The sequence below is a fragment of the Ovis canadensis genome, chromosome 10, assembly GCF_042477335.2.
Source record: "Ovis canadensis isolate MfBH-ARS-UI-01 breed Bighorn chromosome 10, ARS-UI_OviCan_v2, whole genome shotgun sequence".
Taxonomy (NCBI): Eukaryota; Metazoa; Chordata; class Mammalia; order Artiodactyla; family Bovidae; genus Ovis; species Ovis canadensis.
The window spans coordinates 16,725,650-16,752,840 of NC_091254.1; the positions used below are offsets into that span (position 1 = coordinate 16,725,650).

A 27,191-nucleotide genomic window follows, 5' to 3' on the forward strand; every position below is an offset into this window, starting at 1 on the left:
GCTTTCAAGATACAGAGACTAAAGCTTAAGGCTTAGTATTTGGGAAGTTAACTAGAAATAAAACAGAAGATTAACTCAATCAGTGATTTCCTTGTCACAGTTTATTAATAAATTTTCCTAGAATTTAAGAAGGACATTAATGAAGATATTTTCCTTTGGTTTTAATTCTAGAACTTAATAAAGCATCTTCCCGATCAAGAACAGTTGACTTCACTATCTCAGTACCAGAGTGAATACAGCAACTTGTGTGAGCCCGAGCAGTTCGCTGTTGTGGTGAGTGCCCTGCCAGCTCTCTTTGGAGGGGATGTCTGTACTGTGCACGGAGAAAAGAGAATGCAAGGCTTTCACATCGTTAATAGTCATGAACATTTGATGTCCACCTTGCTTTTTTTTCTTAATCTGAGGATATTTGTGAAAAATTATCTTGATTTTAAAATATATGTTGAAATTCTAACCATAAATGAAGTCCAGGGAGTTCTTTCAAAAGCACAAACATGATTTTTTATCTTCTCTATTTAATGTGAAAATGTAAAATGAAACCTGCACTCGTGTGACCAGAGGGGATTGTGTTTTATTCTGGACCTGTGTGTTCCAACATATCGCAAGAGTAGCTTCACTTTCTCATTCTACTCAATCACTTCAGTTCCTCTCATGTTTTAGACTCTAAAATTAGAAATACAGTTTCTTTTTGGCAATGAGGATGAAAAAATGAATGCATTTTAGAAAATCTTCAAGACACCTTGATAATCATCTTTTTCTAGCCTCCTATTTTAGAGACGTTGGGATCTAAAGAGATGAAAAAAGACTTTTCAATGTTATATGTTAGCTCTGTTGCAACTTGAATTTAAGATTTTTATCAAGTTTTCTCTTCTGCTGCTCTTACCTTCTACCATTAAATTATCATGTTGACGTTGGATACCTCAGCCATCATGATGATGTTTAAAGTACTATTTCATTTTTTTTAATATATAAGATTTTTTCCCCTAGAGTCTTCAGCTATATTACTACCAACCTCCAGGGACGTTGTAATATTATATTTCTATAATTCTGAAAGCTTGGGTTGGATTACTAAAGGACTATGTTTGCATACTATTATTTGGCATGTTATTGGCACTTGGTTTTAAACTTCTTGTCTCTTCATAAATCCAATCTACTCAGCCCTCTGTGCAGTGACTTTCCTGCCCCCAAAGTTCACATACTCAGAAAGAAAAAAAGACAAGTTTTTCCTCTTAATAGCCCTGTAATTTTTATTATAAAACTTTTAAACATTATTTTTAGAAAAATGCTATTTTTTTTTTAACGTGAGTCTCTCCAGAGAGCTCTTTAATCCTCTTGTCTCCCTCTCTCTTTTTCTTTATTTTCTTGTTTATTTTCTGTCACCTGATCAGTCTTTGTCTTGATCCCTGTGTGACACAGTATCTTCCATATGAGATAAGGAAGAATTTGCGTTACATTTTTAACCACAAGCTGCTTAGATTTTTGATGTTTGTCCATCTTTTTTGACTCCTGAATGAAAATCATAGCATGTAAAATTACAATTTTGAAATACTCCTATCCATGTTAAGTATGAAACACAAACTTATCTGAAAATATCTACTTACCACGAAACTCTTTATGTTGCATATCATCACAGAGATTTAAAACTATTTTCATGTTTTTCCTGCTGATTGTCACAGAAGAGTGACTCTTAACTTGCAGATGTTTTAGGTTTATTTAAAGAGCCAGAGTATGCCTGCCTTTGAAAAATGAGGGTTCACATCAAAGAGGCATGATTTACAAGTACTGTACTCAGAGGGGTCAGAAAGTTAAAATAAGTATATTCCCAGATACCAGGGCTTTAGACATGGTAAGTTTGATTTTAAGACACATGTCAATGTGAACTTGACCTTGACTCTACACATTCCATGCTGATCGTACCTGACTACAAATGGAATATAAAGAGAACAAGAGTGATACTGTTGAAAACCATCTGCTATTATCTGTTGATTATGAACATTTCTGAAAATATTGTTTCAAGTTCTGGTTTGTGTTACACTAACACCTTAGAATATATTTGTTTTAATGAAGAAAGTTGAAAGACAGTTGAAGAAAAATGTGAAGTTTTATATGAAGTTTTTTGGGGAAGGGGGTAGCAAATAGTAATATTCTTCACTTCATCTTTTTTTCCATTCCAGTTTTTCACCATTTTCAATCTGGCTCTCTACTTCTAAAACTCCCACGCATTGCCCAAAAGACAGGAAAACTTGCCTAAAGTTCTAAACAGTTGAGAGTTACCCCCAAAATGATGAACCATATGTGATGCCTGACGTTTTCTATTCTTTCTAATTTAAAAACTCAGTGAGTTCACATATTCTTTAAAGAGTGATGCCCTATCAGTTTATCAACATTATGTAAATGATACCATAATTTGTTGGTTTAAAGAAATTGATTATAATTACCATGTGTATACTTGTGTATATATTGAAGATAGGCTGTTAACTAGAGGTAAACTAAACTGCAGATTCCTACAAGTCTTTGCTCTTGTAGAAAAACCTTTACTTATTGACTAAACCTATGTTTAAAGTGCTAATCATTTTTGGCTGAAAAATCTTCAGAGTCACAAACAAGGAAGAGTCAGAGGTGGTCATTCCACCCCAAATAGAATCGAAACTTGCCTTTTTACTTGTTTTCACCGTAGATAGACTGGTGTTAACTGTTTCATCTTCAGGTTCTGTGTACTGATACTGTCATTTCTAGCATTGTTTTCATTTTTATATAAATCAGTTAAAACCCTCCAGTTATTTTCGTTGCCAGTTTACATTTTTCTTTTATCCAATTATATAAATTCATTAATTTCATTCATGTGAATTACAGATGTATTCTATTTAAATAAAACTCAAATTTGATACAGTGGACAAAGTCACTAAGGTTGTTTGCATTATATAATCTGCTTTAAGTCCACACAAGAATTACGTAAAACAGCAAACAAACAAAATCCAGCTTACCTGGACATCAGTATTTGTCTCCATTATTTCTGTTTCATAGAAAGGTGGTTTGTGAAAGTAACACGTCCAAACTCCTCATAATCAATGTCAATAAGGCCACATAGAGAGACTTCTTGGCTGTCCAGTTGTTAAGACTCCAGCCGTCCAATGCAGGGGGCGTGGATTTGATCCCTTGGGGCTTCCCTGGTGGCTCAGAGGTTAGAGCGTCTGCCTCCAATGCAGGAGACCCGGGTTTGATCCCTGTGTTGGGAAGATCCTCTGGAGACAGAAATGGTAACCCACTCCAATATTCTTGTCTGGAGAATCCCATGGACGGAGAAGCCTGGTAGGCTACAGTCCACGGGGTCGCAAAGAGCTGGACACGACTGAGTGACTTCACCTTCAGGTAACTAAGGTCCTACATGTTATGTGTTGTGTCACAAAATACCAAATAGAATATGTAAAACACAACATCTAAATTAGAAGTATGTTCTACTTTTGTCATATATTACTTACATACAAGTATCTGGATCATGGAAAAAGCAAGAAAGTTCTAGAAAAACATCTATTTCTGCTTTGTTGACTATGCCAAAGCCTTTGACCATGTGGATCACAATAAACTGTGGAAAATTCTGAAAGAGATGGGAATACCAGACCACCTGACCTGCCTCTTGAGAAACCTGTATGCAGGTCAGGAAGCAACAGTTAGAACTCGACATGGAGCAACAGACTGATTGCAAATAGGAAAAGGAGGACGTCAAAGCTGTATATTGTCACCCTGCTGATTTAACTTATATGCAGAGTACATCATGAGAAACGCTGGACTGGAAGAAGCACAAGCTGGAATCAAGATTGCCAGGAGAAATATTAATCACCTCAGATATGCAGATGATACCACCCTTATGGCAAAAAGTGAAGAAGAACTAAAAAGCCTCTCGATGAAAATAAAAGAGGAGTGTGAAAAAGTTGGCTTAAAGCTCAACATTCAGAAAACGAAGATCATGGCATCTACTCATCAAAGGCTGGTTTCTGTTGAAAGAACCTGATTTTAGTTGTATGACTATTTTTTTATATTTGCAGTCATCTTTTGATCAATAAGCCATTAGGTAAAATCACTGTGCTCACAGTGGTACAGTTGGTTAACTGTGTGAGAAGTAAGATATGTAAATATTCAATGGGATCACAAGATTTAGCTGAAGCTTAGAAAGAGGCCTAAAATTTGCATTTGAAAGTTGGTATACTAGAATTTCTTTGATTAAAAATTCTAAGCTTTTGAATATTTGTCTCTACATTATTTAGTTCTGTTAAGCTGCCACTTCTTCAAAGGAATTGCAGTGTTTACAGGAAGTTGAGTTGAACAAATGTTTTGTTTGTGTGCTGTATTTTGATCTGCCACCATTTGGTGTCACTGCAGGGCAGGGCTTTTAAACTTTGTGCAGTAGAGACTCTTTTATTTTTAACCAAAACATGTTGTAAGAAGTTCATGCAAATTTCCTTCCATTAAAAATGCCTCATTTTAAAATACACCTAAATATTCTTGTTATAAAACATTTAAATAATGTATAAAAATATTGAATACAATGTAGAAGTTTCCTTGTATCTCACTACCCTCTGCATTCCATATAAATGATCTTTTTAAATGTTTTGCTGGCTTTCCAGTCCTGTTTCTTTGTATTTACAAATGTATGCATATTCATTTGCACATTGTTCTAAAACTTCACTGTGAAATATGTTTTAGAGATTTTGTTTTTATGATGTGATATTTTGAAATTCCTATATGGTATTTCATGCTGTGCTCAGTCATGTCTGACTCTTTGTAGCCTCATGGACTATAGCCTGCCAGCCTGTTCTTTCCATGAAATTTTCCAGGCAGGAATACTGGAGCAGGTTGCCATTTCCTACTTCAGGGGGCCTTCCTGACCCAAGGATTGAACCCTTGTCTCCTAAGTCTCCTGCATTGGTTGGCGGATTCTTTACCACTGTGCCACCTACTGATATTTTGACTTTTTCCATAACTATTTCCTCAATGAAGGATGGTTAGTTTTTGTTTTCCCCCAGGTTTAAAAAAAAAAATTCGGCATACCTGATTTGCGTATGTGTTTGGAGGGAGTGTTTTATAGAGGTTATGTGCATGAACTCTGGGTTAAAATCCTACATTAACCTTACAAGCTTTGTGATCTTGGGTAGTTGTTCATTTTCCTGTACCTCACTTTCCTTATTTGTGAAACTTACATTAGTTTCCTGTTGCTGCTGTAACAAAGTACCCCAGACTTAGTGGCTTGAAACGAAATAAATTTATTGTCTTAGAATCCTGGAGGTCAGGAGTCTGGAATGGGTCGTTAATATTGTGTTCTTCTGAGAGCTCTGGGAAGGGTTTCCTCCTGGCCCTCCCCGCGTTGGCGGCTGCCAACACGCCTGGCTTACGGTCTGCCATCACGCTCACTTCTCCTTTTGTCATCGGGTCATGCCGCCTTCCCTGGCGCTCTCCTCCACCCTCAGAAGGACCTTCGGTTTCTACTCGCTAATCTAGAATAATCAAGCATCTAAACTGAATCAAATCCACAATCTCCCTTCTGCCCTGTAAGTTAACATATTCAGAAGTTTTGGGGATTAGTCTGTGACCCTATTTGGGGAAATCACGATTCTGCCAGCCACAGGTGAGTGGTCCTGTCTGCCTCCACTGCATTCTTTTGAGTATTAAATAGATGCAGTGACTCATTGGAAAAGACTCTGATGCTGGGAGAGATTGGGGGCAGGAGGAGAAGGGGACAACAGAGGATGAGATGGCTGGATGACATCACCGACTCGATGGCCGTGAGTCTGAGTGAACTCCAGGAGTTGGTGATGGACAGGGAGGCCTGGCGTGCTGCAGTTCATGGGGTTGCAAGGAGTCGGACACGACTGAGCGACTGAACTGAACTGATAACGTGTAAATCAGCTTGTAATCCAAACTCTTCTAAGGCTTAGCTTTTGTGATTAATATTATTGTTTCTTTGTAAAAGTCGCAGAATTTGAATTCCTAGGTGAAAACTTCTGTTATTCTTGGTCATTCCTGTCAAGTTAACCTTCTAGAAATTATCTCAATTTATATTTTTATGAACAATATACATGAGGATTTTTTTTCTTGCACCATCACTAGTACTTAATATGACCTTTTTTATTCCACTTGTGATTTTTTTTCACTTTATATTTCTAGGCTACTGAATGAGATTGATGCAATTTATTATTTATTCATTGGTTATTTATATTTCTTCCTGGGTTTACTTTCTTACTATATTATCTTTCTTTCCTTATAGCTTGTAGACGCTCCCTATATAACCTATGTGTTATTCCTTTGTAAATATTTACAGATTTTCTTATTGCCTCTCACTTGTCTTTCCATGTTTATTTATGATGTCTTCTGTATCCTACATTTTTGAAGTTTGATTATGAAAATGAAGAGTTGTGTTCCTCACTCAAGGAGTGTTCTGTGTTTTAGGACAAGCTCAGTCCTTTGTACATAATTCAGTTCAGTCGCTCAGTTGTGTTTGACTCTTTGCTACCCCAGGAATCCCAGCACGCCAGGCCTCCCTATCCATCACCAACTCCTGTCATTACCCCAGACTCGTGTGCATCGAGTTGGTGATGCCATCCAGCCATCTCTTCCTCTGTCGTCCCCTTCTCTTCCTGCCCCCAATCCCTCCCAGCATCAGAGTCTTTTCCAATGAGTCAACTCTTCGCATGAGGTGGCCAAAGTATTGGAGTTTCAGCCTTAGCATCATTCCCTCCAAAGAAATCCCAGGGCTGATCTCCTTTAGAATGGACTGGTTGGATCTCCTTGCAGTCCAAGGGACTCTCAAGAGTCTTTTCCAACACCACAGTTCAAAACCATCAATTTTTCAGCTCTCAGCTATCTTTACAGTCCAACTCTCACATCCATACATGACCACTGGAAAAACCATAGCCTTGACTAGACGGACCTTTGTTGGCAAAGTAATATCTCTGCTTTTTAATATGCTGTCTAGGTTGGTCATAACTTTCCTTCCAAGGAGTAAGCGTCTTTTAATTTCATGGCTGCAATCACCATCTGCAGTGATTTTGGAGCCCCCCAAAATAAAGTCTGACACTGTTTCCCCATCTATTTGCCATGAAGTGATGGGAACAGACGCCATGATCTTAGTTTTCTGAATGTTGAGCTTTAAGCCAACTTTTCACTCTCCGCTTTCACTTTCATCAAGAGGCTTTCTAGTTCCTCTTCACTTTCTGCCATAAGGACGATGTCATCTGCATATCTGAGGTGATTGATAATTCTCCCAGCAATCTTGATTCCAGCTTGTGCTTCTTCCAGCCCAGTGTTTCTCATAATGTACTCTGCATATAAGTTAAATAAGCCAAGTGACAATATACAGCCTTGATGTATTCCTTTTCCTATTTGGAACCAGTGTGGTGTTCTACCTCCAGTTCTAACTGTTGCTTCCTCACCTGCATACAGGTTTCTGAAGAGGCAGGTCAGGTGATCTGGTACTTCCATCTCTTTCAGAATTTTCCACAGCTTATTGTGATCCACACGGTCAAAGGCTTTGGCATAGTCAAGAAAGCAGAAATAGATGCTTTTCTGAAACTCTCTTGCTTTTTCGATGATTCAGTGGATGTTGGCAATTTGATCTTGGTTCGTCTGCCTTTTCTAAAACGAGCTCGAACATCTGGAGTTTCACAGTTCACATATTGCCGAAGCGTAGCTTGGAGAATTTTGATCGTCACTTTACTAGTGTGTGAGATGAGTACAATTGTGTGGTAGTTTGAGCATTCTTTGGCATTGCCTTTCTTTGAGATTGGAATGAAAACTGATGTTTTCCAGCCCTGTGGCCACTGCTCAGTTTTCCAAATTTGCTGGCATATTGAGTGCAGCACTGTCACAGCATCATCTTCCAGGATTTGAAATAGCTCAATTGGAATCCTATCGCATTAGCTTTGTTCGTAGTGATTCTTTCTAAGGCCCACTTGACTTCACATTCCAGGATGTCTGGCTCTAGATGAGTGATCACACCATCGTGATTATCTGGGTCGTGAAGAACGTCTTCTGTCTGTTCTTGCCACCTCTTCTTAATATCTTCTGCTTCTGTTAGGTCCATACCATTGCTGTCCTTTATCGAGCCCATCTTTGCGTGAAATGTTCCCTTGGTATCTCTGATTTTATTAACAAGATCTCTAGTCTTTCCCATTCTGTTGTTTTCTTCTATTTCTTTGCATTGATTGCTGAGAAAGGCTTTCTTATCTCTTCTTGCTATTCTTTAGAACCCTCCATTCAAATGAAAATATCTTTCCTTTTCTCTTTTGCTTTTCGCTTGTCTTCTTTTCACAGCTATTGTTAAGGCCTCCTCAGATAGCCATTTTGCTTTTTTGCATTTCTTTTTTTGGGGGATGGTCTTGATTCGTGTCTCCTGTACAGTGTCATGAACCTCCATCCATAGTTCATCAGGCACTCTGATTATCAGATCTAGTCCCTTAAATCTATTTCTCACTTCCACTGCTTAATCATAAGGGATTTTTTTAGGTCATACCTCAGTGGTCTAGTGGTTGTATAGGTACGTGGAAATAGCAGTTGATTAAGTCTTTCCTTGGATGATGTGGAACATCCTGTAAAGTTGTAGAATGAGTGAAATGCCACTTCCTATCCCTCACTGACTCCCTAAGCTACTTCACTTGCTTTCTATAACTTTTACAGGGATGTCTAAAATTCTTAAAATAGTATCCCTTAAAAACAAACTAACAAAAAATCTTCATTGACGTATAATTAGTACACAGTAAAATGCATATATTTAAAACTTGTAGAATTCGATTCATTTTGATAAGTACACTTATGAAACCATCGCCATAATCAAGATAATGAACATGCTCATCAGCCCTGAGTGCTTCCTCAGACATCTCCATGAGCCTCGCCTTCCTGCCCGCTCAGGCGCCAGCCTTAGGTCTTTGAGGAGCAGCCACAGCCGCTCCTCCTGCTTCTTGTCTCGCCTGTTCTGTGCTTCATCTCCCAGACCACTTGCCGTGTTCTCAGGGCCCATGCCCAGACCTGTCCACAGCCTGCTGCCCCTCTTCTCTGCTTTGGGAAATGCTCTCTGGAATTTTTTCTCTAGCACTCTGTTATTCCTTGCATAATTCAGGATTCTTCCTCTTTGTTTTCATAATGCCGGGTACTTATCTCTAGATGGTTGTTATTTCCCTGAAGTATAAGTATGTCACAGATTTCATTTATGCTTGGGGATTTTTGACAGGCAGAAATACACCATGCTCATCTTTATATTCCTGATCCATGGTCTATCTTGCACTACGTGGTGGCTACACCATTCAGGCTAAGTGAATATGTGAAAAACGAAAGAGATAAACAGAAAGCAGGGAAAATATATATAGCAAGAATAGTAAAATAAAAATGAAGTTAAGAATTGTTTTTGATATTTTACATTTTAATTTATTTTCTGACTATAAAAATTTGTAATACTTTGAAATTATCAATAATTATTAGAAAACAGGTTCACAGAAAAACTGGGGGCAAGTTATAGAGATTTTCTGTATGCACATGCATTGCCTCCCTCTTTATCAATATCTTTCACTAGAGTGATACATTTATGATACTTCATGAACCTACACAAACACATCATAATTGCTCAATGTCCATCGATCACCTTAGGGTTCATTCTTGGTGTTGTACGTTCAGTGGATTAGGACAAATATATATCAGTCCTGGGTGTTCATTGGAAGGACTGATGCTGAGGCTGAAACTCCAATACTTTGGCCACCTCATGTGAAAGGTTGACTCATTGGAAAAGACACTGATGCTGGGAGGGATTGGGGGCAGGAGGAGACGTGGATGACAGAGAATGAGATGGCTGAATGGCATGACTGACTCAGTGCACATGAGTTTGGGTGAACTCCAGGAGTTGGTGATGGGCAGGGAGGCCTGGTGTGCTGCCATTCATGGGTTCGCAAAGAGTCGAACTCGAGTGAGTGACTGAACTGAACTGAACTGATAATGACATATATCCATCATTATGGTACTATACAGATAGTTGTTTTGAAAAATCACATTTTGCAATGAAAATGTTGTGTACTTTTGAGATGGTGATTTTAATTTTTGTTAAAATGAGTCTCTGGCCAATTATTTCTTTGGTAAGAATGGGTTAATTTAAAAGTATGCCAAGTAGCCAACAATTTTGAGCATAAAAGTCTCAATCTGTACTTGTATTCAAAACAGAATATAACCACCCTGTTTGACTCTGCCGCCTACTTTGTACACTTGTCACTTTGTGGACTCAGTCACTCTGTAGACTTATTCTGCTTTTCTCCTGGCGCCGCACCTATGTTGGACTTTTCTTGATCCTTCTTTAACTCATGAGGCCGTGCTGTTTAAGTCTGTGAACACTCGGGTACCTGCCCTATACAGTGCTGCCCTTGGTACTCAAAAGAAATTGAATGTTTTAAAAGGTATGAGGAAATTCTGATTTGGTGTAAGAATCATGGCTTATTGAAACGACTTAAGAAGAGACTGACCAGAATTGGTGTGGAACCTGAAAGAATATGTCCACTGATTCATCGCTTTCCCAGACTTAAAATATCCACCTCTCTTTCATTCAAGTGTTGATTATTTGGAGTGCTTTGCAAATGTCCAAATTCAAAATTGTTCATGTTTCACAGATTTATCAGTTTGTTCTTTTAATTATCCGTTTGGCTTCTTGTAATTACTATTTCCTTTTCTCCTTAGTAATTCTTCTTCAGTCTTGTCTGCCAGTGATAGATCTCTCCAGTCTCTCCTCCTGGATAACAGGAACTCTGTTTGTCTTCAGTTGCTGTCTTTGTCCCGGGCCCTTCACATTTCAGTGTGCTCTAGACAGCACTTTGGCAACCTCATGTGCAAATCTTTCACCATCCAGGAGGATATTTGTTTAGAATAATAAAACTGTCATAACTCTGTGCATCGCTATTTAGGTCTTAACGTTCTGCTTCTCTTAAGATCGTAAACATTCAGCTGTTGTTCACTTGTTCTTGTCCCTTTGCTTTTCAACCTTCTTGACATGTTTCTGCCAGGACCCAGTACTTAATATAGGCTCCCTAGCACAGATGGCTCTTCTTCCACCTAGTTTAAGGCTTATTAATTTAGCTTGCTTTCAGTTGTCATTGGTCTGTAGCCTGAAATTCTTCAGACATGTCATACTGCTGTCATTTTCCTTATAATCTGATTTCTGCTTTTCATCTCAGTCAGTGGTCCAACTCAAAATGATCACGACACCGTTTGACTTTTTATTGAAACTTATAGAAATTTTGCAGGTTTAAGTAGTTAAACATCATTTGTCAGGTAAGAGAAAAAATTTCTGTTTCACCCATCCTAGTATTGTCTCTGAAGATTTTTTTCTCTCACAGGTTTCTTTTTAATTCTGCCTACATATGACATGGTAGAGGTATATGTTGACAAAACTCTTAAAAGGCCATTTACACCTTTTCTTTACATGTTTCTTTACATGGTTTTTGGTAGTATAAAATAATATATAACAGATTTATTGATTTAGGCAAATATACTGAAATTCACAGAAAATTAGAGACTTTTTCTATGTTTCAACTTAACATGGCTTCACTGTTGGTAGGTTGAGTATATTTAAGAACATTTCTGATATTACTTTGAGTTCTCATTTATGTGATTCTGAGAAAGTGGCTCCATGTCCACTAGCCTTTTGGTTTACATGTGTCTGAATTACCAGACTTGTATGGATGAATTTAGACCTTGAGATTATATTGGTAATGAAACCACTATCTCATGTGTTTCATTTCAGTACCTGTCCTCTTGGTTCAGCAGTGATTCACTCATTTGTACACTTATTTGCAAATATTTATTGGACGCCTCCTGTGTGCTTGGCCTTGTTCTGGATTCTGAGTTTGCTGCAGGGAACACATCTCTTACTCCTCGTTGGTCTTACATTTGTAGTCGCATGTAGTGACAATAGATACAGAAATGAAAGCGCAGACTCAGGTGACCCTCAGTACTCTGCAGCACGTGGTGGTAAGAGGTGGGTACGTGTGTGTGATCAAATGCCTGGGGACAGCCTCTCCCCTCTGAGCAAGCACCGGAGTGACTGGCTTGGGGGACCGCTCACAGACAGAGGCCACAGAGTGCTGGGCTTTGGGGACAGTGGGGTTTGGCGCAGGGAAGCCTGGCTGGTGCAGAGCGAGTGGAGGGGCGAGCAGCAGGAGTGGGGGAGAGGGAGGCCCCAGGACCGCGCCGGCAGGGTGTGGGGCCTGCGGCCGTCATGCTAGGAAGTCACTGGAGATCTTTACACGGAGAAGTGAAGTTGTCTGGTCTGTGCTTTAGGTTTAGGTCAGGTTGATTATTCTGGCAGCTGTGTGAGGAACAGGTGGTGGGGTAGGAGCATAAATCGAAGCCAGTGGCCAGTTAACATGCTATAACAATGATGAAGGTGAGAAAGTGTTGTGGCTTGAGGGCAGTGTCCATGGTACGAAGGGCCATATAACATTTCAAAATTAGGGAAGCTAGGGTATCTGATAGGTTGTATTTAGGGAATGAGAAGAGTCCAGGATGACCCCAAGGTGCTTGCCCTGTACAATTAGATAGATAGGAGATCCTATTTCCAGAGAATAGGAAAAGACTCGAGAGAGAAGCAGACTCAGGGAGGGAAGATCACTCAAAACATCTGTGGACGTGTGAGTGGACCTGTGCAGAAAGCAGTTGGGATGTAAGCTGGAAGTCAGGGCTGAAGGCATAAATTTGGGGGCTGGTCACATACTTGTGGGATTTAAAGCTCTGGCACTAGATGAGATCACCCAAGGCGTGAATCAGAAATGTAACACAGGAGGCCATGAGGGCACAGCAAAATATGCAAACCTGACTGTTTATCTCAGTCTTCTCCCTGGGGAGGGACTCACCATTTGCAAGGGTTTATTTGCTTTTGCTGCTGGTTACCACCTCTCTGAGGAAAATTGCAATCCCTGGTCTAGGGAATTGTATAAGGTGATTTTTTGATATGACACTATTGCAGTTTGTTTCAGAAGCAAAGCATGAGACAGGGCGAGAGAGCTGTTTGGCATTTGTGGGATATAATTCATCAGGGACTTTTGGAAAGAAGGTGGTGGTCATGAGGACAGTGGTCATGGAATATGTATCTGTGAAAAGAAAGAAAAAACTACTTTTGCCTGCAGATCTTGCTCTCATGAAGGAAAATGGAATGATTTCTAATATATCATAGTGAAAAATGTGTAGTGCCTATATTATGAACTAAGATAATGTTAAAATGCCAGAAGTGTGCAGACATATTCTGTGATACAGTAACTCTCGTTTATTCAAGGGATTGAATTCATTTAGTTCAAATCTACATCAAAATAGTAATATCAAATCCTGCCATTAATGGGAAAAATCACTCATGTACTACCAATTGTGTTCTCTGTAGAGTGGGAGGATAAGTGGAATTGAACTCTGAGTGAATTCTCTTATGAGCATTCGTTACCCATATTTCCCTGAAATTAGTAGAATGCCAGCTATGTTAAATAACTCTCCAATTCTTTAATTTATGAAAGCTAATAAAAACACAGCATGATCAGAACAATATGCTATTTCATTGAGTTGCTAACTCTCGTGAGTTTCTCAAAAAGTTTGAATTTTCAACTGTGATGTATGTTGGTCTAACCACTTTTTCATGTGTTAGCAAAAGGTACATTGTATTGTTTATGTTCTATCTTACAGGCATGTCAAAATGTAAAATGTTGTGAAATAATTTGATAATACTAAGAAGTGATATCTATGGCAACTCATCTTCACTGCAGTCTGTTCTTAACATAACAGCTATTGACATAAGGAAATCGCAACCCACTCTAGTGTTCTTGTCTGGGAAATGCCGTGGACAGAGGAGCTGGTGGGCCACAGGCCGCGGGGTCGCAGAGAGTCAGGCACGACTGAGCACACCTCTGCAGGCAGTGACATAAGGTGGAGAACGCTTTGTCTCTCCCTGTAACCTGACACTGGCTTCCACCTTGGAGGAGGAACCTAAGTCTTTGCTATAGGTGACAAGTTTCTGCATATGTGACAGGGCCCTGATGTTTTGTGCCTCATTTTCTATCACTCTCCTCTGGCTAACTCAGCTTTAACCACGTGGCCTCCATACTGTCCTGTTGACTGTATGGTCTCCTTGGACTTATTTTCTATATATGTCCAAATGGCTTGCTGCCTCATATCCTTTTGATATTTCTTCCTCAGTCAACTTTTGGAGGTCTTCTCTGAGCACCGTGTTTGAAATTGTAGGCCCAGTTGCTCATATCACTTCTGTTTCTTTTCTCTGCTTTGTGTTTCTCCCAAGCACTCATTACCTTCTCATTTACTATATGGTATTCCTTCCATTAACCTGTCTATTAGTTTATCATAAGAATGGTCGTGGTCACAACATGAGTCCTTCTCTTAGACATATGTTAGTGAATTTCTAGTGTCTTGAACAATATCTGGCATGTAATAAGCATAATAGATACCTGATAGATGCATAAATAACTTTCCCTAATGGCAACCCACTCCAGTGTTCTTGCCTTGAGAATCCCAGGGACAGGGGAGCCTGGTGGGCTTCTGTCTATGGGGTAACACAGAGTTGGACACGACTGAGGCGACTTAGCAGTAGCATGATGCTTGATAGTTAATTTAAATACTGAAAAACTACAACCATTTAATGCTTATCTTACTGAGGCTTGAATGCAGCATGTTCCTAACACTGAAACATAAATCTGAGCTAAAACAACTTCATCTTGGTATTTGAGATTCCTGCAAATATCCTTCATTGCATTTCTAGTCTAATTAGACAGACCTGGGTTCGAATTCTTAGTTTACCATTTACTAGCTTTGAAATATTGGGTAAGTTTATTAATACCCCTCGGTTTAATTCTCTTTATAAAATGTGCGTGAATTTAGGGCCTATCTCTCTAGATTGTAGTGATTAAAGGAGAGCATGAGTGTTTGGAGTCAATAATGAATGGTGAGTGCTCAATTCTGTTAGCTGCTGTTATCCTCATTATAAGTTTATTTTGAATGTTTTTCTTTTCATCTGTAATGATCCAGTTCAGGACCTACTTTCTTTAAAGCTGGTTTCTACTTTACATTTAGAATTTTCTCTCTCACCCTGTTATTTTCTAGCATGTTTTATGTTTGTGCTTTTGCCGCATCACTGTCTTAAGAGTACTCTGTTAGGGTATGCACAGCGACATAGTTTCAGGTCCAGCACGCGCCCTTCGTCTCTCGTCTTGTGTGCGCTTGGCCTGTGATCAGCACCTCACCCTAATCGGCTGAGTGTGCTCTCTCGCTCTCTCCTCTCCCTCCCTGGTGCTGCCTTTCTGATGCCACCTTGGCTCTTTTCTACCTCTTCTTACACTGCAGTGAGTATCTTGCTCAGAGTCTTCCCTCTGCTCTCTTCTCATACCTTACTCTTTCTCAAGGGTTTTATTCACTTCACAATTGTTTTCTAACAACTCTTGACTATTCTTTTTAGAGCTCCCAGTCTTTTTGTACTTTAACTTTTAAACATGCACAATTTAATGTCACAAAGTGGCCAAGGGCATTGGTTAGGAGTATAGCATGAAGGCCAGTACTGACTCATGAGCCGTCTCAGCTCTGATCAGCTGTCATGACTTCCGTGTCTCATGGTAAGTTATGGTGCTGGAGCATTTATATTCTGTTCATGGGAACAGTTTTCAAGGGAACAATTGAGATTACTGAGAAACTGATTAGGGTGAGCATCTCATATTAGTTGCATGTGTTGGAGCCAGAAATATGAGCTAAAAGCTTTCTATCTCTAGCTCTCTGACTAGGTATATCCAACTGAGGATCTTAACCTTAGGAATCTCCTGAAATTAAAGTCATCCAGTTGCATACAATAATAGCTTCATAGTTATTATAGAGAGTGTGCTCAAGAACAAATAATACTCCAAATTCATTTTGACCGCCTCAGATATTATAAAGCAGCAGGTTAGCCTCTGCTGTAAATCGTGTCATGCAGTAGGAAAGCTGGAGGAGATTAAAACTGTACTCTACATTAGTTTAGTTTGATAGCTTTTTTTATATAGCATCTGAGACTTGTTAACACTTAGAAGATGAGAGTGTGGATAATAGGAACAAAGATGGAGATTAATTTTGGAGTTTCAGGTCAATGACATATGTATTGTATCGAATCAGCAACTATGGGACACTCAGGTAAGTGCATGACAGTTACAGTACTTGAATTTGAAAGTGCAGGTTATAGTTGCTCACTCGTGTCTGACTCCTTGCAACCCATGGATTATAGCCCACCAGGCTTTTCTGTCCATGGAATTCTCCAGGCAAGAATACTGGAGTGGGTAGCCATTCCCTTCTCCAGGAGATCTTCCCAATCTACAGACAGAACGCAGGTCTCCCACATTGTAGGCAGATTCTTGACCATCTGAGCCACCAGGCAAGTGAGGTACAGTTCACAAGGTATATTTATATACGTGTATCTGATGCATCTATCCTTCTGAGACAACAGTCCGTTAGGCTTCTAAGAACTGAAACTCATTTAGAATATGTGATTTAACCAAGAAATCCCACACCTCACAAACAGAAGAGAAGGATTCAAACTCAAGATATCTGACTCCACATTTCTATATCGTATATTGTTTCTACTTCTTTGCTTCTAGATACAAGACTCTTGATCTATTGGCACAGTCTTATATGTATACAAGAGGTAGGAAAAGGCAAATGAATGCAAAGGGAAAGTTTTTCAAGGTAGTCTTTAGCCTGCATTGCAGTTTTGCTTGAACTAGTCCCGCTTCTGCTTTTCTTTGCAGAAACTAAAAGCTAACCATTTTTTTCTTTAGAAACTCAGAGTCCATATGGGAAGGAAATATATGTTCTTCTTCCTTAAGGAGCTGGCATGTCAACTACCTTGTCTGGCTTATTACTCTCTGACTATTCTCTTTGCGTGAGAAGACTTCCCCTCATTTTCTGTCCCCGGGTTGACAGGGAACTGGTGCTTTGAGGCCCAGAGTAAGAGCCTTTGGAAACTCCTTTAGATGCTCAGAATCTAAATTGCTTACATTTTACTCAACCTAGTTTGCGCTGTGGCTCCTAGCATGGAGTGTTTGTGGTGAAGTTTCAGTCCTTTGGTTCTTTATAGTACTTGTCTGGTTAAAAAATTTTTTTGTTGCTGTTTATTTGTTCTTTTCCTTCTTTGCTTATATTTTTATTTTGTTATTGAATTGTATGTTTCATTAGACATCCTTATCTTCCACACCAGGCTTGGCTTTTTTGAAAGGATAAATGCAATTGTTTTCTTTTCTCTAACATTGGGTCAAGTTTCCTGTCCTGCAACTCAGCTACTATCCATTATTAGTGCTATTTTTCATTCTTTACCAAGAATGCCAATTTTATATCCAAGGTGACATATTTATTTAAGGACTGATAGGGAACAAAGTAGTTTTTCTTCTCTTTAGTGAAAAGCTAACATTAACTTTCTTACACCAGTATCACTAGTGCCAAATCATTTCACTTTTATATTTGTCCTAATTCCCATCTGCTAGAAAAATCTAATTCTCTGTGTGTATGACTTCCATTATTGATCACCATTGGCTGACATTAAAGTTACTATTCAATTTAGTCTCAATTTTAGTGTGTTTGCATTCTCATGGTTTGTGGTTTCATTTGAAACTGACTGGACTAGGATTCTGTTGCTGTTTTGTTCATTGGGGTCACATTGTTTGTTTCTTCCCGTAGAAAGCTGTGTGGCAGCACTGAAATTTTGTGCTGTGGGCAAGTAGAGTCTTCAGCCCTGTTCTCTCAGTGTTTCTTTTGTAAGTAGCTCCCCACGGAACTGCTAGCCACAATGCAGCACCCGGTCGTTCTGATCAGTTGAATGCCAGTGTACTCTGAGAGCATTCAAGGTTCTACTGGCTTTGTATTATGAGTTTCCGTGACACTGTCTTTATTTATGCTTTTCCTAATTTCTGAGCCAGAATTTTTTGAGGCATTCTATATTTTGAACGTAATTAAGAGGAAGCTAGTTTGGCTAGCTTCATGACAGGCCTTTCCTTTATTGCTTAGTTGTCTGTTTGCTATTCTGTTCTCATTCTATTAGTCTACACTTTTTTTTTTTTTTTGGCCTCGTTTTACTTTTCTTCTTAGCCTTTAATTTCTTGGTGGATTTTTATAACCTCCTCTGGAACTATCTGTATTCCTATCTACTGTTGATTTTAGTAATTACCTCTCTTGCCAGTTGAAGACTACTCCCCCAACCAACTTTAACCACCCTAAAGTTCAGGTTTCTACCTACTTTTTCCTAATCATGGGTCTTAACTATAGCCTAATCTTTAATTAGATATGCCCCTTGTCTAAACCCTGCCTTTAGCCTTCCCTGTGTCTTGGTGCACCTTAGTGAGAACCATGCAGTTCTCCCGTGCTGCCGGAAAGCACATCACAGACTTGGCCCTCTGGGATCTGCAGACAAAGCGATAGACATACTTTATTACTGAAGGGCGGAGGAGTTGCCTGAAAAAGGTATCACAGCGGTTTAATTTGAATGCTCCCAAAACACACCCACCAAATCAATGGCTTGAGCTGAAACATGATCCCAAACCCTGAATGAATTTAAGAAACGCCATTGATTTATTTTTAGAAGCCCTTGAATGAATTTTATTTGTCCTAATGTAAAAACAGAATAAAAACTGCAAACAATCAATACTAAGAAACGCAGCAAGGTGTTATTTTTAATGGGTTTCTGTTTGGAATAAATGCAGAAACACCTTTGCCATTAATATTCTGGCATTAGAAAAAGAGCAAAAGTTTGTAAAATGGCATAGGAAAAATAGTTAAAGAAATCAGCCATTTAAGAGTATTTTAGGGAGAGTTATTAGTTTAAAATATGACTTAGCAAATGTTATAGGAAAAGGCCCTCAATATTACTCTTTTCAAAAAACAAAATCTGGCCAGTTTTTTTAAAGAAAAATTGTGCATGGTTTACTTTTCACCCGTCTGTTCTGGCATGTGTCTGATGATAGCAGAATCACTTGGATCTGAGGTAGCCGGTGTGCATACTCAGTAGTGTTTTCCACATGCTGTCCTAGTTCAGTACTATTGCCACTGTAGTGATGGACACCAGTTTCGGCCAACATGGCATAGTACTCTGTTTCAGATTTCCTCAAGGCTGGCCTTTGTCTGGTCATTTTCAGAGGCTACTTGTACCCCAGCATGTACTTTCCACTTTTCATAACCAGTTGGAGCCTAGATTTGATTGACTCCAGTGACTTTTTCATCTTTTTTGTGGCTACCATCTTCCTGCCTTAGGTGTGGGATGCCCCAAACTAAGAACAGCCATCAAGATAGCCGGGGAGTGAGAAACTTCTTTTATTACTTCTGAATAAACTAATCTATAGCACAGTTTCTTCTGTGTCACTTTCTCTTACCCCGACTACCCTGACCCTGCCTCCCTGAAGTGCACGCCAAACTTTAGTGTCTCTCAGTGAGGTCAGCTTCTGGAGGTAGCAATGAAAGGGTCAGCTGGCTACCATTACATCCAAGAGTCTGAGTTCTGTTTATTGATATCCAGCTCCAATTTGCCATTTTACTCTATGACCTTTACCTGGACCTCTGATTAATCTTGAATGTGTAATAAGTTAACCAATTGTGAATTTATAGGATTTAGATAAAGTGGCTCTTGAATGTTAGCATCTTGAGTATGATGTTTCAAAGACTTCTCAGAATCCCTCTTTTGTTAAGTGAAATTCTGAAAGTCAGGCTTACCTAAGATTGCCATACCTAAGGTGCTTTATGCACTGGTCATAGCAACCCTCTTCCAACAACAGAAGAGAAGACTCTACACATGGACATCACCACTGAAATCAGATTGATTATATTCTTTGCAGCCAAAGATGGAGAAGCTCTTTACCGTCAACAAAAACAAGACCGGGAGCTGACTGTGGCTCAGATCATGAACTCCTTATTGCCAAATTCAGACTTAAATTGAGAAAGTAGGGAAAAGCACTAGACCGTTCAGGTATGACCTAAATCAAATCCCTTATGATTATACAGTGGAAGTGACAAAGAGATTCAAATGATTAGATCTGAGAGAGTGCCTAAAGAACTACAGATGGAGTTTCTTGACATTCTACAGGAGGCAGTGATCAAGGCTATCCCCAAGGAAAAGAAATGCAAAACTGCAGAAAAGAAAAAGAAAGTGAAGTCATGTCCAACTCTTTGCAACCCCATGGACTGTAGCCTAGCTGGCTCCTCCATCCATTCACAGGATTTCCCAGGCAAGAGTACTGGAGTGGATTGCCAATTCCTTCTCCAGGGTATCTTTCCGGCCCAGAAATCGAACCTGGGTCTCCCACATTGTAGGCAGACACTTTTACATCTGCACTACCAGGGAAGTCCAAGAAGGCAAAATGGTTGTCAAATGAGGCTTTAGAAATAGCTGTGAATAGAAGAGACGTGAAAGGCAAAAGAGAAAAGGAAAGATATACCCATTTGAATGCAGAGTTCCAAAGAACAGCAAAGAGACATAAGAAAGCCTTCCTCAGCAATCAATGCAAAGAAATAGAGGAAAATAACAGAATGGAAAAGACTAGAGAACGCTTCAAGAAAATTAGAGATACAAAGGGAACATTTCATGCAAAGATGGGCACAATCAAGGCCAGAAATGGTATGGACCTAACAGAAGCAGAAGATATTAAGAGGTGGCAAGAATACACAGAAGAACTGCACAAAAAAGATCTTCACAACCCAGATATTCACAGTGGTGTGATCACTTGCATAGAACCAGACATCCTGGAATGTGAAGTCAAGTGGGCCTTAGGAAGCATCACTATGAACAAAGCTAGTGGAGGTGATGGAACTCCAGTTGAGCTATTTCAGATCCTGAAAGATGATGCCTTGAAAGTGCTGCACTCAATATGCCAGCAAATTTCGAAAACTCAGCAGTGGCCACAGGCCTGGAAAAGGTCAGTTTTCATTCCAATCCCAAAGAAAGGCAAGGCCAAAGAATACTCAAAGTACCGCACAATTGCACTCACCTCACACACTAGTAAAATAATGCTCAAAATACTCCAAGCCAGGCTTCAACAGCACGTGAACTGTGAGCTTCCGATGTTTAAGCAGGATTTAGAAAAGGCGGACAAACCAGAGATCAAATTGCCAACATCAGTTGGACCATCAAAAAAGCAAGAGAGTTTCAGATAAACATCTACAACTGCTTTTGACTATGCCAAAGCCTCTGACTGTGTCAGTTCAGTTCAGTATTCAGTCGTGTCCGACTCTTTGTAACCCCATGAATTGCAGCACACCATGCCTCCCTGTCCATCACCAACTCCCGGAGTTCACTGAAACTCAGGTCCATCAAATCGGTGATGCCATCCAGCCATCTCATCCTCTGTCATCCCCGTCTCCACTTGCCCCCAATCCCTCCTAGCATCAGAGTATTTTCCAATGAGTCATCTCTTCGCATGAGGTGGCCAAAGTACCAGAGTTTCAGCTTTAGCAACAGTCCTTCCAAAGAACACCCAGGACTGATCTCCTTTAGAATGGACTGGTTGGATCTCCTTATAGTCCAAAGGACTTTCAAGAGTCTTCTCCATCACCACAGTTCAAAAGCATCAATTCTTTGGCGCTCAGCTTTCTTCACAGTCCAACTCTCACATTCATACCTGATCACTGGAAAAACCATAGCCTTGACAGACCTTTGTTGGCAAAGTAATGTCTCTGCTTTTGAATATGCTGTGTAAGTTGTTCATAACTTTCCTCCCAAGGAGTAAGCATCTTTTCATTTCATGGCTGCAACCACCATCTGTGGACCACAACTAACTCTGGAAAATTCTTCAAGAGATGGGTATACCAGATCTTCTGACCTGCCTCCTGAGAAATCTGTATGCAGGTCAGAAATCAACAGTTAGAACCGAACATGGAACAGCAGACTGGCTCCAGATTGGGAAAGGTGTACGTCAAGGCTGTCTGTTGTCACCCTGTTTATTTAACTTACATGTAGATTACATCTTGAGAAATGGCTGTGCTGGATGAAACACAAGCTGGCATCAAGATTGCCGGGAGAAATATCAATAACCTCAGATATGCAGATGACATCACCCTTATGGCAGAAAGTGGAGAAGAACTAAAGAGCCTCTTGATGAAAGTAAAAGAGGAGAGTGATTCAGTTCAGTTCAGTGGCTCACTTGTGTCCTCCTCTTTGCGACCCCATGAATTTCAGCATGCCAGGCCTCCCTGTCCATTACCAACTCCCAGAGTTCACTCAAACTCATGTCCATCGAGTTGGTGATGCCATCCAGCCATCTCATCCTTTGTGGTCCCCTTCTCCTCCTGCCCCCAATCCCTCCCAGCGTCAAATTCTTTTCCAATGGGTCATCTCTTTGCATGAGGTGGCCAAAGTACTGGAATTTCAGCTTTAGCATCAGTCCTTCCAAAGAACACCCAGGATTGATCTCCTTTAGGATGGACTGGTTGGATCTCCTTGCAGTCTAAGCGACTCTCAAGAGTCTTCTCCAACAGCTCAGTTTGAAAGCATCAATTCTTCGGTGCTCAGCTGTCTTCACAGTCCAACTCTTTCCATACATGACCACTGGAAAAGCCATAGCCTTGACTAGATGGACATTTGTTGGCAAAGTAATGTCTCTGCTTTTCAATATGCTCTCTAGGTTGGTCGTAACTTTCATTCCAATGAGTATGCATCTTTTAATTTCATGGCTGCAGTCACCATCTGCAGTGATTTTGGAGCCCCCAAAAATAAAGTCTGACACTGTTTCCACTGAATGTTTTTTCTGAATGTTGAGCTTTAAGCCAACTTTTTCACTTTCCTCTTTTACTTTCATCAAGAGGCTTTTTAGTTCTTCTTCACTTTTCTGCCATAAGGGTGGTGTCACCTGCATATCTGAGGTTTTTGATATTTCTCCCGGCAATCTTGATTCCAGCTTGTGCTTCTTCCAGTCCAGCGTTTCTCATGATGTACTTGGTTTAAAACTCAATGTTAAGAAAAGTAAGATCATGGCATCTGGCCCCATCACTTCACAGCAAATAAATGGGGAAACAGTGGAAACAGTGGCTGACTTTATTTTGGGGGGCTCCAAAATTAGTGCAGATGGTGACTGTGGCCATGAAATTAAAAGACGCTTACTCCTTGGAAGAAGAGTTATGACCAACCTAGGCAGCATATTAGAAAGCAAAGGTATTACTTCACCAACAAAGGTCCATCTAGTCAAGGCTGTGGTTTTTCCAGTGGTCATGTATGGATGTGAGAGTTGGACTATAAAGAAAGCTGAGTGCCGAAGAGTGATGCTTTTGCACTGTGGTTTTGTAGGAGACTCTTGAGAGTCCCTTGGACTACAAGGAGATCCAGCCAGTCCATTCTAAAGGAGATCAGTCCTGGGTGTTCATTGGAAGGACTGATGTTGAAGCTGAAACTCCATTAATTTGGCCACCTGATGCGAAGAACTGACTCATTTGAAAAGACCCTGATGCTGAGAAAGATTGAGGACAGGAAGAAAAGTGGACGGCAGAGGATGAGGTGGTTGAATGACATCACCGACTCAATGGACATGAGTTTGAGTAAACTCCAGGAGTTGGTGATGGACAGGGAGGCCTGGCATGCTACAGTCCATGGGGTCACAAAGAGTCAGACACAACTGAGTGACTCAACTCGACTGTGAATGAATGACAATAGCAAGACAAATGTAAAGAGGAATAAATTGTGGGTATTCATTTTCAAATAATGTGCTTGAGATACAAGAAACTCTCAATGGTGATAATGCTGGGTCAGCCTGTCACAACTGTATATATTCTTGTATTTTCCGTTTGTTGATAACCTGTTGTGTTTAAGGTCCTATATCACATGTGGAACATTCTGTCCTTCTGCACATAGCAGCTAGAGATCTTTTAGTACAAAAATAAATGTGATTATGTCACTTCTGAGCTTAAAGTACTCTGTCTGAAATTTACCTTGTTACTCAATGAAGTCATTTTTTGTCCTTTTCCTTTTAACCTGTTGTTGTTATAGGCAGCATATTGGTTGAATATTGCATTTTTGTTTCAAGTCTAGTGTAATGATTTTGCCTTTTTAAGTGGAGTGGTCATTTTCTTTTAATGTGGTTGTTAATCTAGTGGGATTTGAATCTCACATCTTGTTATTTATTTTCTATTTTCCTCATCTATTCTTTGGTATTATTTTAGTGTTGAATTGAGTATTTTAATGACTTTATCTTTCTGTTGGTTGGTTTGTTACTATGTTTTATTTGTGGTTGCATTAGGGTTGCAGAATATATTTTTAAATTCCTTCAAATGGTACGATATCAGTCAGTGTGTGTTCTGAGGCCTCACTCTAATTTACTCCCGCTGGCGGCTTTGTGCATTGGTTGTCGCACATCTTGCCTTGGGTTATGTTTAAAACTCTTAACATGTTGTGACTTTTGCTTTCAACAAAGTGGTTGTCTTTTTTATCTACACACTCCAGTATTACTCTCTCTTGTGTAAATGTTGACTTCCATCTGGAGTCTTCTTTCTTCCACATGAAAACTGCCATAACATTTATTCTAGCGCTAATGAATTCTTTCAGTTTTTCTATGTATGTGGAAGTCTTTTCTACCTCATTTTGAAGTATTTCCATCAGTATGGAATTCCAAGTTGATTATTTTTCCTTTCATAGTTTTAAACATGTTACTACACTGTCTTCTTGTTTGTATTATTGGGGCAGGAAATTTGCCATCACTCATAACTGTTTCTCTGTACATGTTTCTCTTTTTCTCTGGTTGTTTTGAAGATTTCTCCTTCGCTTGATTAATTTGATTGCGATGTAGTTTCGGTATATAGTTTTCTTCACGTTTTTGTCCTTGGGTTTCACTGAATTGGATCTGTGGATACTGGGTTTGTAGTTCCCTTTAAAGTTGACATATTTTTAGCCATTGTGTTTGTCAGATATCTTTTCTATATCTCCTCTCCTCTATTTCTGAAACTTACGTTGCATATATATTATATTATTACATGCATGTCAGGCTTCTCAAAGTTGTTCACAGCTCACTGATGCCCTTTTTATTTTCTTCCATCTTTTTTCATTTTGGACATGCATTTCAGTTCACTAATCTTTTCTTTTATGCTATTTGATGTTTTTCCTTTTCAGTCAGCTCAGATAGCAATGCTTTCTATTGTCGAAATTCAGTGCAAGTAGTTTTAAAAAAACATCTTTCATGTCTCTGCTTAAAATCCTTAATCTTTTCTCAGCCTTGTTAAGCATTTGAATTATGGTAACTTTAAACTTTCCTGTCTCATTCAGTATTCCATGAATTGTGAGTTTTTCCCTTTGCCTCCTGAGAGCAGGTACTATCCTCATCTTTATCTGAGAGCTGGGTGCGGTTCCCAACAGTGCTTCTGACTGATTCTTTCCTCGGTCTTCAGTAGTTTCCCACATGATGTGTCTACTACAGTTAAAGACGTAAGTGGAACCTCTTGAGAACACTGGAGCTTTCTGTCTGCGTTACCGTTTCCTGTCTGGTACTCTGTCCTGAGAACTCAGCTGCGTTGGCGTCCCCAGCTCTTACCTCTGTCTCGGTCATGACACCTCCTGGCTCCCCCCGGGCTCCTTTTCAGACAGTAATCTGGAGCAGTCGTGGAATGCACCTGTTTCCCCTTTCTCGGTCATTGTCAGTGTCTGAAAGCTGTTGCCTCTCGGTGTGGGGGCAAAGGGAGATAAATGTAGTCCGTGTTTTTCCACTTTTGGCCAGAAAGGGAATTTCTCTCTGATTGTTCTAATGATTTCTAAATCCATTTCAATTTGTAAAATAGTCTAGTATATGTTTTTTAGCCAATGCAGGAGACCTGGGTTCCATCACTGGGTTGGGAAGATCCTCTGGAGAAAGGACTGGTACCCACTCCAGTGTTCTTGCCTGGATCCCACCGTCAGAGGATCCTTGCAGGCTCGAGGTTCATGGGGTTGTGAAGAGTCAGACACAACTGAGTGACTTTCAGATATCACCACTCCCTTCTTTGTCCACTGGTTTCAGCTGCTTTCATTTTCTGTTCCCTGCTCAGGTTTGCTGTACGCCTGCCGCTCGCTCTGCCTCGGCCCAGATACCCCTTCCCTGTGGCAGGACTCATCATCCTGATGCCTCCCACCATTCTCTGTGTTATCTTGCATATTCATGAGCAATCATCCTTACCTAAAATGATCTTACCGATTTATATTATTGTTTCTCCTTTTCTCTCCCTTTCTTTATCTGTTTACTTTAGTACATCCATTTGGACCGGGTCCCTGTCATCTTATATTCAATGTGATTCTTTGGCACATGATGTATATGCAGTAAATAATTCGATATATAAATGAATGAGTAGTTTTATCTGTCTCTCATATAACTCCAGAAGTAGTCATTAACATTTCATTGCTGAGGCAGCTTGTACATCCATCTAGTAACTAGTGCAGCTCAGCTGTGAACCATACTTTTATGATGCTGAAGGACAGCCTCCCTTTTTTTATGATAGCAGTCACTCTTGTGTGTTTTGCTGTGGGTTCCCCCTGTACTTGAAGTTGCTTTTAGTCCTGGTTTCTGTATGCTTCATCACTGGAGCAAATTTATTTTTAATATTTAAAGATTGACTTGAGTTAATGATAAATACAAATTACTTAGTATGTTTATGGAGGAGCTTAAATTATTGAGCTGTTGAATTTAAAATTAATTTTGGGAAATTTTGTCAAGTTGCTACTTTTTCTACTTTGGTATTTTAAATCTTCTAAATAGACAACTAAAAAGTGGGGCATTTGAGTCCATAATAAGAATTATGGTTGTTGTTTTGGTATAGAAACACGATTGTTTCATGTTAGACCATCTATATAGTATTGAAATTTTATGGCACAATCCACTTAATGTGTTTTGTTTGCAAAAACAAAAGAAAACATCATTATAGTCACATACTAATTACTAGCCATGAATCATTCATTTGAAAGAAAGTCTAAAGGATTTTGTAGTTATAAGCAAAAAGGTCTTTTATGAGTGCTCACTTTGCAGACAGCGTTGTTTTAAGGTTGATTTTTAGATTTGAGTATTATCTAGTGCCTGAGAATCATTTCCTGTATTCTGCAAATCTCATTATATAGGTCTGGATACAGTCTTCTAAGACGGTTTTGGAAACATAGTAGAAAATGGGAGACTGAACTTATTTAACTAAGTTAGTATAGAGTTAGGCAATTTTATTGTGCTGGTGGCTTAAGGTGTAATTAC

The 27,191-nt window shown here is 39.6% G+C and overlaps 1 protein-coding gene and 1 pseudogene across 3 annotated transcripts in view; one reads left to right on the top strand and one right to left on the bottom strand.

The window, feature by feature from the left end:
• DIAPH3 (diaphanous related formin 3) overlaps positions 1-27,191 on the top strand; it is a 562,554-nt gene that overhangs the window by 266,086 nt on the left and 269,277 nt on the right. For all 3 annotated transcript variants that reach the window (XM_069602158.1, XM_069602160.1, XM_069602159.1), the window contains one exon: positions 172-273. In XM_069602158.1, the coding sequence (XP_069458259.1) occupies positions 172-273 (102 nt within the window). The remainder of the gene's footprint in view (positions 1-171; positions 274-27,191) is intronic.
• Positions 18,943-19,256, bottom strand: LOC138446749 (large ribosomal subunit protein eL30 pseudogene; annotated as a pseudogene).